Source organism: Podarcis tiliguerta, assembly GCF_965153285.1.
Source record: "Podarcis tiliguerta genome assembly, chromosome: 8".
NCBI lineage: Eukaryota > Metazoa > Chordata > Lepidosauria > Squamata > Lacertidae > Podarcis > Podarcis tiliguerta.
The window spans coordinates 62334152-62347542 of NC_139541.1; the positions used below are offsets into that span (position 1 = coordinate 62334152).

General features: G+C 47.5%; 1 protein-coding gene across 1 annotated transcript; it reads left to right on the forward strand.

Moving 5' to 3' along the window:
- The first annotated feature begins 602 nt into the window (after positions 1 to 602).
- TRNP1 (TMF1 regulated nuclear protein 1) lies at positions 603 to 6612 on the forward strand. The gene has a single exon (XM_083456249.1). It carries the CDS (start codon positions 1520 to 1522, stop codon positions 2099 to 2101), a length of 582 nt encoding a protein of 193 aa, XP_083312375.1. The 5' UTR covers positions 603 to 1519; the 3' UTR covers positions 2102 to 6612.
- Positions 6613 to 13391: the final 6779 nt, after the last annotated feature.

A 13391-nucleotide genomic window follows, 5' to 3' on the forward strand; every position in this document is an offset into this window, starting at 1 on the left:
CATTATTTTTCTTCTATTGCTTTATTACTCTGTAGATCATTGGTTGATTAATCAATGAAAGCTCACTGGATTGACAGTGCAATCCTATGTTCATTTCCTCAGAAGTATAGGTTTAGGGTATAGGTTTAATTAATACATTTACTTGGAAAATGTATAGACCATGAAACTTAAGCTAATATCTTTACAGGGTTTACTGGGCCTGTGACTACTATAGTAAAATTCATAATAAGACTGCAATAAGGCAATCAATTTTGTACAGATAGGATTGTATTAAGATTTCTTTCATCAGCCCTAGTTGTTAATGGGTGGAAGGTAAAGGTAAAGGACCCCTGGACAGTTGAGTCTAGTCAAGGGCAACTATGGGGTGCGGCACTCATCTCACTTCAGGCTGAGGGAGCCGGCATTTGTCCGCAGACAGCCTTCCGGGTCATGTGGCCAGCATGACTAAACCGCTTCTGGCACAACGGGGCACCGGGATGGAAGTCAGAGTGCATGTAAATGCCATTTTCTTTCCCGCCGCAGCAGTACCTATTTATCTACTTGCACTGGCATGCTTTCGAACTGCTAGGTTGGCAGAAACTGGCTCACCCCCTCACACAGATTTGAACCACTGACCCTTCTGAACAGCAAGCCCAAGAGGCACAGTGGTTTAGACCACAATGCCACCAGCTCCCTGTTCTTTATGGTCATGGGGATGGGAAGTTGCCATGATTAGCAAGCATATGTGTTAAGTCAATGTGCCTGTCCACCTTTGCCAGAAGCATGTATTTTGCCCTCAGCAGGGGAGAGAAGCCTCCAGTAAAAGTGTGCTATTGGCACGCGTGTATCCGCCGAGGGAAAGGGCGTCGTGAGAAAGGGGTGTGTTTGTGCGTGGTCTGGTCTGCCTCCAAGCAGAGCGAAAACGTGTCTGGCCAGAAGCTCCTGCGGCAGGTTGCTGCTGGGTTGGCAGCTGTTCCGTACAGAGGCAAGGGGCGTCCGCGGAGGACAAACAGCGGAGAGTCCCCAGGCGGACGTGCGCGAAGGTGATGCAACCGCCCGGCGGGAAGAGGGGAGCCGGGGTCGGGACTGGCGAAGGGATGCGCACCGGCTGCAGCCGGGTGGGCGGGCAGGCACCGGGCGGGGATTCGCTGGCTGAGTGATGCTCCCGCCGCTTCGATGACTGGCTCAGGGCGGCATCTCTCAGCCGCCCCCCTGCCAACACCCCGCCCGCCCTGCCGTCCCGTTATAAGAGCGCTCGGAGCCGTTCGCCACTTCGCCACAACATCATAGACCGGCGAGACCTGCGCCTCGCTGCCGCAGCAGCAACGCCGCCGCCGCCGGTCCCCTGGCTGGAGCCTCGGGGCGGGGGATCGGGGGAGAGAAAGCGCACCCCGAATCCCCGAGGCGATCCTGGGAAGGAGCTCCTTAGCCCCGTCGAGAGCGGAGCCCGGCGCGCCCCGGGCGCCTCGCCAGCAGCAGCAGCGGCTTCTCCAAGGTGCGGCGGTGAGCTCCTCTCGCTCTTGGAAGCGCGCGCGCCTGGATGCCCGGCTGCGGACCCGCGCCCTCTGCCGGCGAAGCCATGACGCCGCACAGCCGCTCGGAGGCCGGGAAGCCTGAGCAGGCGGCCGCCGCCGCCGCCGCCAGCCGCGAGCTGGAGTTGCGCGGCGGGGGCGCCTCTGCCTCGTCCCTGCCCGCGGCGGTGCGGGGCGCGTTGGAGCTGGCCGAGGCCCGGCGCCGGCTGCTGGAGGCGGAAGGGCGCCGGCAGTTGGTGTCGGAGCTGGAGAGGCGCGTCGAGCAGCTGCACCGCGTCTTCATCGAGGCCGAGCTGCGCATGGCCAACCGCGCCGAGAGCCTGGGCCGCCTGGGCAGCGGCGTGGCGCAGGCCGAGCTCTACCTGACCGCGCACGGGCAGCGCCTGAAGAAGAGCCTGCGGCGCTGCAAGAAAGCCAGGCCGCCCGCCTTGCTGGCTTCGGCGCTGGGACTGGGCAGCTGCGTGCCTTGGGCTGACTGCAGAACGCGCCGCGGCCGAGGGGGCGCCCCGGAGCCGCCCGAGTCCCCCTTCAAGAGGATCCAGCAGGGGGCAGCTCCTTCTCCCCATCAGCCCCGGCGAACCCGGCCTTAGAAGTGGGGCGGGGCGCTGCACCCCTCTGCCACCCGCTTGGGGGGGGGGTGTCGCTAGGAAGGTGGGGTGGAAGGCGACGGGCGCTAGTAAGCGTGCAGAGGGTCTTCCTTGCAGAATTTTCCTCCAAGGATGGGGACCGTTTCCCCGAGCCCCACAGGGCAGGAGGGGGTGATGATGATGTTGGTGAGCTTCCTTACCCATCTGCTTGTGTCAAACAGCTCCCTCCAGGCAGATCCACCTTATGCATTTAAAGCATACTTAATGCACATTTAAAGTATATGACTTCCCCCAAGGAATCCGGGCAACTATAAATTTGTTAAGGGTGCTGGAAAGGTTTGCGAAGGAGTAAACTACAGTTCCTAGATTCTTTGGGGGGAGTTGAATATGCTTCAGATGTATAGTGTGGCTCTTTTCCAGCTGCTCGTCATCATCAGATCTCTTGGCCTTGGGCTCAACTGTAGGAGACATCTGATTCTCATGACCATCTCATTCATTGACTCCTTTGGTTTGGATAAGTTTGGCTTGCAACCAGCCCCAGATTCAGCTGCTGCTCTTGAACTGGTCTGCTGAAGCTTTGAAGTTGTTCCAGAACTGGCTTTTTTGCTCTGACGGTCAGAGGGTGAGATGATGGTGAGAACCAGTCCTAGACCACTGGCCTTTAGGAAACAAAAAAAGGCACCTTCTGCTCCTAGCCAATGAGTCCTTTTCACCAGGAGTCGAGCCGTTGGGTGCTTCAGCTTCGACTTTTGGCAATGTCTGTTACCACAGGAGGCCTCTGCATTGCATTCTAGTGAGGACCCAGAGCAAAACGGGCAGCATGGAGATGTCTAGGCAGCCATTTTGGCAGCAGCTGGAGAGAGGCTGTTGAGTCTGCTGGTTCTTATGCAATCGAAAAGTACCCATCTGTTTTGTAGAAACTCATCCTCTTTAGTCCAGGGCCTGGGAGAGTTTCTGGATTCTGCAGAACTTGGAAACATTTCATCTTTGCATAACTCTTAAAAGCAGTCAGTTTTTTGTGACTTGACATTGCCCCTCCTAAACTCTGCTAGTACCCATGGGTCTTTGAAGAAAGAAATTTTGGTTCAGGAGGAGAAGAGCAAGTCCCAACCCTCTGATTTTTTTTGGCTTGGCTTCCAAGTTGTCTGCCAAAGATTCCACCTTGAAGTTGCTTGTCCGGCCATGGGACTTTAGTGATGTGGAGGCGTAGGCTTGCCCAAAGGTAAGCACCTGCTTGACAGACTTGACCTTCACCTGACACTCTGCTGCTAGATCTTCCTCAACACAGGTGCTTCTTTTTCCCAGCAAGGCTGCTGGTCATGCTTGGCTTCTGTTCTCCCCTCCCCGTCACATTTCCATTTACTGGATCCAAGAAATTGGCCTTATTTTTGCCCTTGTACATAACAAAAGCTTCCTTTGTACACCAGGGGAAAACTGCTATCGAACTGCAACCAAGACAAGAGGTACCCCGAATTGCTCCTTCCTGCTGTTTTGGACAATGGCGTTAAGGGGGGACTAAGCAGGAACCTTTTCCTACAATGATTGTATTAGAGCTCTTCTTTAGCCTCTTGTCTAGCGCTTACTGACCTGAGTTGGACTGTCCTGCTGTTCTGAACATCAGAAACACTATAATTTCTCATATTGAGAATCTATCCTGGTCTTTATGGGGGCTAGATTTTGCCTCTTGCTGGTTAGCTGATGGGAACTTCTGAAATACTTTTACTGCACTTTTAATGTAGATGTTGGCGTTGCTTTGCCATTTAGAATCTTACAGGGTAATGAAGGGGTGCAGAATATCCACTGGATATTGTGCTCTTGATCCTCTGTATCCAACAGGTTTGGGTATATGGGGTGAAGAAATGTCAGCTTTGTACTTTTGTATTAGTTCCAATTTCAGCTGCTTTGACAAAGGAACAGATTGAATCAGATTTCAAAACGGGGGTCAAAACAGGGCCCTGAAAATGCTGAAACGAAGCCAGGCTGCATTTCTCTTAGGTAGGGCTACAGTATGTGCTTAGAATTCGAAGCTAAAATACTCGTTATGTAACAGGAATGTACTGTGCAGTCTAAGTACTACTGGACAAAATTGCACAACTTTCTCACTGCAAAAATAACTGTAGGGGTTTTCTTGTAGAATTCGGATTGCTTTTGCATCTAGCGAGGTAGCCTAGTTACTCTTCTGCAGCAAAAGCAACAAGGAGCTTTGGGCACCTGTGAGGTTCACCAAGTTTAAGCTTTTGGTGGTGCCATCCAGGCAGGACTTTGGGGCAAATGTCCAGGGCTGCACTCAGCCGAATGGGCATGGACATGGGCATCGGGTGGGGGACCTACGCCACAGGTTTGGCTAATCACATTCTGAAGTAAATGAAGTAAACAGGCATTGCCATCAAAAGAGGTAGGGAGACAAGACCATTAATTCCAGAGACCCTGCAATTCTAACACCGCTTACTTGGGAGTATGCCCCATTTGATTCAGTTGGTCTTACTTCTGAGTAGGCATGGTTAGAACTGCACTCTAAAATTACCTAGCTGTGCTGCTGCAGGAACTGGAGCAGTGAAGGAGATTGATGCATGAATCACTGGGAGATAGTAGGCGGAGTGGTGCAGTAGGAAGAAAAGGAGCTCAGGAAGAGGCACGAGCTCACTGGAGAAATGCGAGCGTCCAGAGAAACCACTTGGGTTTGATAACAGCCAGACTTAAAAGCAAGAGGGGTAGAAAATCCCTTTAAGAAAAAAGGAGGGAGATTGCAAAACCAGGACTGAAATAAAGTCACTGGATTTAACCTGATGTTATCATAACCACCAGGATAACAAGAGGTTGGTTGAACAACAATAAAAATAGTGGGGACAGCAGGAGAGGAATTTTAACATTCTCATTTTTGAACACCGATTTCTCAAGAGACTGATGTAGTATTTAAAAAATATATATTGGTGTGTATTTAAAGCTTCTGAAAAAAGCTTTAAATACACACTAAGGGCTCACCCAAACTTACACTAGGCACAGGTCCACACTTTAAAGCACTGTGTCCAAGCACTCCCCCCCCCACACTTTCCTTAGGTTGAAGCCCCAGAAGGACATCTTGAATGGGTTAAATGCATGGAAGAGTGACCGTATGAAGAGTGACCATTATCCAAATATGCAACCCCTCTTCTCTTTCTCTGGAACATATATGGTGCAGTCCTATACAGGTCCACTCAGAAGTAAGTCCTACTGTGTTCAAGTGTGGATAGGATTGCAGCCTAAGAAAGGGCCAGGCTGCCAGCCACTAGCAATTTGGATAAACGCATGCTTTCAGCCACAGAGTTGCATTCATATAGAGCAGGGATGTCCAGCTTCCGAGAGACTCTGATCTACTTGCACTAAAAAAACACTGGCAGTGATCTACCCATTGTATTGACCATAGTTGTTGAACTTCTTTTAGGGAGCAAAATTGGTTGATTTTTTTTGGGGGGGGGTCAGTGTCTCAGGATAGACCACGGACACTCTGCAATCGACTAGTAGATCGCAATCGACCTGTTGGACAGCCCTGACAAAGAAAACTGGGATTCATGTGGTTTAGATAATGAGGGTACGAGAGGTACTGGTTCAGACCTAGCTGTCTTGCATGGTTGCCAGGCGCAAAAGAGGACAGGGCTCCTGTACTTTTAGTAGCAATGTAGAAAAGGGAATTTCAGCAACTATAGCTGGTCATGAAGCTATTAAAGGTGCAGGAGCCCTCTCTTTTGCATCTGGATACACTATTCAGTTATAATATTTCCCCTTCCTGTACAGCAATCCATTACAAGAATGTAAAGGATAGGAAATTTTGAATCTGTTTCTCCCCCCCCCCCACCCCGACCTTTGGCATCAGAAAGGGACTCCTGTTATCTTTGCCTAGTAGGGATAAAATGATATGTCCACTCTCCTCTTTTATAAAGGAACTCGAAGGTATTTGCTGGTGTGTTTGTTTTTAGAAATAAATAGATAAATAAATTGCTATTTCATGAAAGTGCTGCAGGGACTACCTTAATGTGGAAGAGATAATCAGGCAGCTGGTCTGTTACGTAATCTTTGCCTCCCATATGTTTCTGGCGAAGGGCTCCTGCCCTGCTGATGCGGCATTTGGGCTCTGTTGGAACAAATGTACATATTTTGCTACAGGCACCAGCTGGAAAGAAGCACATAGTTTATACCCAAATAAACATTGTGTTCATTGTTTTGAAGGTGGTTGACTTAAGTCAGATGGAAGAGGTGAGACACACAAAGCAAATCCCAGCACCTGGATGATAGCTTTGCTAATAAACAATGGGAAATACTTTGAAAGTGTGATTTTCTCCCTCGCTATGGTTGAACACCTGTGTATGCTTACCTGGGAGTAAGTCTCATTGGGGATTGCTTTCAAGAGGGCATGTGTAGGAATACTGAATAGCCATGATCACAAAATCATATGAATCTGGAGGAGTGTCATTGAAATTAAAAGTGCTTATTGAGTAGATTTCTGCAGCTGAAAATAAAATAGAGGCACATGACACAAAGTGGAGGCTGGCTGATTTATGGGAACGTGAATGTGTGCTGGTAAGGCGTTGACAGATGCTTGAAGTAGGCTGAGAAGCTGGTAAGTAAACAGTGGAGAAACCTTTTAGTCTGGTGGAATCATTGTCCCTACCTTCATGGGTCAATGTTGACAGGAGGGTGGGACAACCATCTAAAATTCCCTTGTGGTGCTTCCCAAGCACCCAGCAGACAGCTGGTTGTCTGACACTTGGGAAGAGCAATGCAGGAGGCTTTGCAAGCCCTTTGCTCAGCATTCAGGATTTGCTGAGCACAGGACTTGCAAAGTGCTTTGGACAGCACCTCCCAAGCACTTGACCACTAGCAGGATGGCAAAGATGCTATTTGCGTGTTATCAGCTGTGGGATTGAGTTTGCCACAGGGAATTCTGTTGTGTAGCTGATGCAGCTGTGCCTCTATCTGCCCCACATCTGATATCACATCAAACAAACAAACAAACAAACAAACAAACAACCCAAAGCCAAATCCTGGTAGCAATATGGGCTGGGAATGAATCTGATCAGGGTTGCAGCTCAGTGCAGAAGCTGTGAATGCCTCCTAATATATTAATGAACACCAGTCATTGCAAGTACACAATAAAAAATGTTTGGAGGGGCCAACAGAAAATACACCTAATGGCAGACGCACAGGTTGGTATGTATTGTTCCCAATGTGTTTTGAAAAACGTTTCTTAAGGAAAAACGAACACCATTTATTTGCAGTGTGCACCTTAGTGCACACTGCACTAAGACCTGGGAGTGGGAGGAAACTGATGCTGCAGCTCACCAAAACTGACACATAAAACTCCCCAGTGCCATGCACTTAGAACACTGTCAAACAGTCAGTAATGGGCACACCAAGCCTCTAGTCACAATTCAAAAGCATCTCTGCCTGACTTAAGAGCAGACATAGTTAAGGCACAGTGTCACAGAGTGCTTGTGTGTGATGGGAATGGCTCACAGGAGCAGCCCGTGAATGAAAATTATAGAGAACCACCCCTGCCTGATGCAGCCCTATGCATGCTTACTCAGAAGCAAGTCTGCTTGACTTCATCAGAACATATGACTCATCCAGACTTGCCCTTGCCCCAACACTTTCCTCCAAAAAAGCCCAATCTTGAGTGGTATACGTCAATCGGGTTCTGCAGGTTTTCTGGGGGAAAGTGGCGGGGCTAGAGCAAAACCACTTGTCCCACGCTTTCTAGGCACAGGTGCAACTGGAAAACCACTAGGACCTGTTCTTTCTAGGCAGGAGACAAACATAAGTCTGGATGAGCTCTTAGTATGCTTCGGGCAGGACTACAGCCTTGTCATCCCCACCACCCCAGCCATGATTACGTTGTTATCCCTCCACTGTTGGAAGCAGTATACCTCTGAATACCCATTTCTGGGAACCACAAGTGGGGTGATTGCTGTGCTTTCTGCTCCTTCTTGTGGGTTTCTCGGAGGAGACATCCGATTGGCCACTGTGAGAACAGGATGCTGGACCTTTGACCTGCTCTAGCTGGGCTCTTTTTATGTTCTGTTGCCTCTCAGTCATTTCTCCTGCAGCACACGGAACTCCTTCAACCTTTCCTCAAAGTACTTGGATGGAAGGTTTTAGATTTACAGAACAATGCAAATCTACACATGTTTCCGCAGAAGTAAGCGCCATTATTCTCAGTAGGACTTTGCCCCAGGTTAGCGTGCACAGGATTGTTGCCCCAGTGTGACAAGTTACTGAGATGCTCCATAAGGAGGCAACACAAATAAGCAAGCAATTCTTAAAAAACAACAACACCTCTACTTGAAATACTCCTGGCAGCAATTCCCAAGCCAGTACTGTTTCCCTTAACCAGCCTGGTGACTTTTCCTACTGCTGTGTCAGAATGTACCAACGCTGTGCGTCATGGTGCCAGCTCATACTGTGGAAACGCCAAGAGGCCTAGCTTGCAGCTGACTCACGCTGCCTGCCTTTCTTCATGCTAATGGGGAAAACAAGCTCCTTCTCAATGCTTCCACTTGCTCCAAACTTCACACTGAGCTATGACAATGTCCAGGGAGGTATGGCGCTGTTGAAGTTGACGTAGGTTGTACCGTAAGTCAGCTGCTGCCAGTGTCAGATTCAGGCTTCAAGGGGGATTGAGCTCAGATGAAGTCTGAGGAAAGCCAACTGAAGCCAAGGAACTGATCACAAAGATCAGTGCTTCCACAAGTTGTTTTTTTAAAATAATTTGTTTTATTTGGTGGAATGTTTATATCTCACCACCCTTTATCAAACTGATGGGCCCAGGATAAGTAACAAGATATAGTCCTCGTAAGAAACTGTTTATAAAATTGCAGCCAACAGGGTTGCAAGAACACTTTGTCTGTGTTTCCTTTTGGAAAATGGGGCACTGCGGAGACTATGGTGTCTTTATGCTATATGGTTTATTTACACATATATACAACCTGAGTCTACCTGGGTCAATGCATTACACTCCAAGAGGGTCACTTGCTTCTCCCATAGACATAGTACAGACTATGGGTCTAAGAACAGAGAAATCAGCCATGCTCCCTGTTGCAGTTAGCCCACATGGTGCTTTTCACCCCCATTCTTCCTTTTTACCACTAACCCAGTGAAACTATCCCCCTCCAGCCTCCATCATCCAAACAGGAGTTCTAAACCATTTTTTGTCTCTTCCCACTAACACACAGCTGGAGGAGGGGCTCCATCCCTTCTGTCTGGCACTGAACATCATGATGACTCATCTTTTGTTAGGTTAACGATTCAGCCATTGTCAGTCAATTACTTCAGGAGGAAGCCAGCCTGTGTTATTTCCATCTTGAATCCTTACTGGATCTGGGAGTTCAGCATTTGCAGTTTAACTCCCCCAACCTTGATTAAAATCTAACACTAAATCTAGAACTTCTGCACCCACAAGCTCTAGCACCAAAAAATTATAACAATATATTTTCTTTAAAAAAACCCCAACAACCTTGGATGTCCTCAGTAGGGTGACCACATGAAAGAAGGTGCTCCTGCACCTTAAGAACTGTTTCCAGATGGGTGGCAGATGGGTGGCAGCGACTTGCCTGGTAGTAGGGCAGAGCAGCAACAATAGCTGCTGCTTAGTGGGAGACCAATGCAAGGTCTATGTTTTCAGTGTTGGATTGCAACTCAGCTTGTATTGAATACTGGTGTGTCTGCATGGGGAGAAAGGGGAGAGAGAAAGGAACCTCTAAGCTTCCTAGACCAGGCATGGCCAAACTTGGACCTCCAGCTGTTTGGGGACTACAACTCCCATCATCCCTAGCTAACAGGACCAGTGGTCAGGGATGATGGGAACTGTAGTACCAAAACAGCTGGATAGCCAAGTTTGGCCATGCCTGCCCTAGGGCTGTCCTTCAACATGTGCTGACCTTTCTTCGGGTGCTAGATTGATACTCTCTGGGTTGCTGTCATCATTTCCTTCCCCCTTTCATCTTCACACTGGGAGAGGAGACATCTTTTTATGTCTCTCCTGCCGAGAGCAAAGTGCAGGCACATGGCTCTTTGCAGCTCTCCACCTGGATTAGACAGGCTCTTTCCTAACAAGTATGCATTTCCTTAGATAAACTTAGCATTCTTATATTACAAAACTGAGGGTCTCATTGCGATTATAACCAAGGGTAAGCTGTGCTTATCCAGCAGGGAGCCAGTGCTCTCTTCAGCTTCCAAGCTGTGTGTTAACTCTGCATGCACATTTTAAGAGGCACATCTAGGGAGCCAATCTGGCGCTATCACTAGTTCATCCCCACAGCCCTGACTTTGCCACTGCCTTGTGCCTGTCCCTGCTGGCAAGTGGTAGAGACTCTGCTGCCATGAGGCTGCTCCCAACACTATCAGGAGTATTGCACTTTTTCTATATGTACATCTGACTAGGTTCTGTCCATACCAGAGGGCTGATTCTTTTGTGGTGCAGAGGGATTGGAGAATCTGCCCATTTCAGTTTCTCTTCCTCTTTTTTCCAGTTTCAAATTCAGTTCTCCACATTTCCACATAATTGTGTGTGTGTTTATAAAGTCTCTGTGAAAATTCATCATCACTTTAATGTGAATTTCTTTTGATATACACGTTTGGTATGCAGTTATGCCTAATATATACATTTTTGCGAAAGACTTTCTTCTAACATTATCCAGTTCTGTATGTTATTTTCACTATGTTTACTTTGCAGTTTTTGTACACATGGCTTGGCTGCAGCATTGTGGTGCAAAATTCAAAGAAGTGAATTTTTTGTTTTGTTTTGGTTGTTGTATTATTTGGGAAAGTTCAAATTAGGTAGATTCATCTTTAAATGCAAATTGAATCTAAAATCTCCCCTATCCCTAGTGGTGAGTGCCACTTTGACCCTGTTTAATTTTTATTTTATTTTATTTTATTTATTTTAACTATCACTAAAACACAGTTGCCAACAAAAGTCCGTATAGTTAAAGCCATGGTTTTCCCAGTAGTGATGTATGGAAGTGAGAGCTGGACCATGAAGAAAGCTGATCACTGAAGAATTGATGCTTTTGAATTATGGTGCTGGAGGAGACTCTTGAGAGTCCCATGGACTGCAAGAAGATCAAATGCACCCATTCTTAAGGAAATCAGCCCTGAGTGCTCACTGGAAGGACAGATCGTGAAGCTGAGGCTCCAATACTTTGGCCATGAGAAGAGAAGACTCCCTGGAAAAGACCCTGATGTTGGGAAAGATGGAGGGCACAAGGAGAAGGGGACGACAGAGGACGAGATGGTTGGACAGTGTTCTTGAAGCTACAAACATGAGTCTGACCAAACTGCGGGAGGCAGTGGAAGACAGGAGTGCCTGGCGTGCTCTGGTCCATGGGGTCACGAAGAGTCGGACACGACTAAATGACTAAACAACAACAAAACACAGTTTTTGCTGCTGCTGCTTCTTTAAGTGAAAGACAGATATGGCACCATAGAGCCCATAAAGGAAGTGGAGGAAGGGAAGGCAGAGCAGACCCCCTCCTTTCTCACTGTTGCCATAATCTCATCCAGGGTCTAGTTGGCCAAAAGGAAAGTGGAGAGGATGGTTTTAATAGCAGTGGGAAGGGAGGGAGGGAGCAGGGTTCAGATAGGAGAAGGAACACATTATCTCACAGAGGGTTTCAATTAATGGTATGAAATGCACAGCTTGGTCTTAAATCCTCCCGTTCTCTTTCCTCACTCCCATTGAGCGATTATTTTCAAATCAGCTTTTGACCCTATTATAGCAAAGCCTACTTAAAAGAATTGAAAAGAAGAGTCTGTTAAAAAAAAAAAAAAAAGGAACCCACAAAGATTAAGATAATGCAGTCTGCCTCCCTTTTCGACCCCTTTTAAATATCCAAAAGGAGACACTAGGATATAGAAATAACACAAATATAAGAACAATTAGAGACCCCAAAAAGCCAAATCGGAGCAGAGTAAAATAACAACTGTAATATGCCTGGTCAAACAGATAGATTTTGACCTTGAATTGGGCCTGGAAATGAGCTGGCAACCAATGCAGCTTTTTTAGAGCAGTGATTATATGAGTTCTAAAAGCAACTGAAGCCAGTAATCTGCATTTTTAAAAAAATTATTTTTTATTAAAGATTTTCTTCATGTCCAAAAGCACATGCATTGTCTGTTTCTTCAGGTTGTGTTTTCTACAGATCAGTTACATTTGTTGTGAGACATTGGCGTTATATGAAGTATAGGGCTGGGAAGAAAAGTGGTGGGGACAGGAGAGGGGTGGCGGCAAAGCTTATGTTCTTTTACTTAGTATATGTGTGGGGGTTTTGTGTCAGCGTCTTTTGGGTATGTTCTCTTTCTATTCGCTTATGATGTTTCCTTGGTGATGAGAGAGGTTGGTGTGGCCTAGGGTGTTGTTGATTGTCTTTGGTTGGCTGCAGTGGAATTTGTTTATGTGTGGGTGTGGGTTGTTGGATCAAGTTAGCCATATTGAATCGAATGCTGTCGGTGGGTTCTTGTTGTTGTCTTGTTGGGCTGTATATGTGATAAAGGGTGAAGGCGTCCTCTTCTATTTGTCCCCGTGTCAGTTTCAGTCTATTGGTTAGCTTTTCTAGTAAGGCTGTTTCTTGATACCAGTGTTCCATGTTTATTCCTGACAGGACCCTCCAGTGTCTGGCTATGATGTTTCTGGCTGCTGAGAGTAGGTGGGTTATGAGCTCTTTATAGTATGAGTAGGCATTGTTATCTTGGAAGATGTTCAGTAGGGCCAGTTCCGGGGTGACTTCTAGTACCTGTTTAGCTATTTTGTTTATTTCGTGCATGACTGCCATTTGACGTTTCCAAGTCATTTTCAAGGGCAGCCCCACATACAGTGCATTGCAGTAACCCAGTCTGGGAATTACCAGCGCATGCAGTTGCATGGCCAAGTCATCTCTGTCCAAAAGTGGTTGTTGCTGGTGAACTAGAAGGAGCTGGTAATAGGCACCACCAGTGTGGCTACCGACACCACCTGGACCCCTCAAGTGACAATGTTTGATCTAGGTGTACCCACAAAATGTGAATCTGCTCCTTCCAGAGAAGTGCAACCCCAACCAGAGCAGGCCATCTTCCCACCTCCTGGACTTGAGAACTTGGAACATACCTGTAGAATACCTCAGTCTTTTCAAGAAGAAGAAGAAGGTTTGGATTTGATATCCCGCTTTATCACTCCCCAAAGGAGTCTCAAAGCGGCTAACATTCTCCTTTCCCTTCCTCCCCCACAACAAACACTCTGTGAGGTGAGTGAGGCTGAGAGACTTCAGAGAAGTGTGACTAGCCCAAG

What these genes read in the sequence shown, in the direction of transcription:
- TRNP1 (XM_083456249.1), top strand. Translation starts at nt 1,520, where the DNA reads ATGCCCGGCTGCGGACCCGCGCCCTCTGCCGGCGAAGCCATGACGCCG.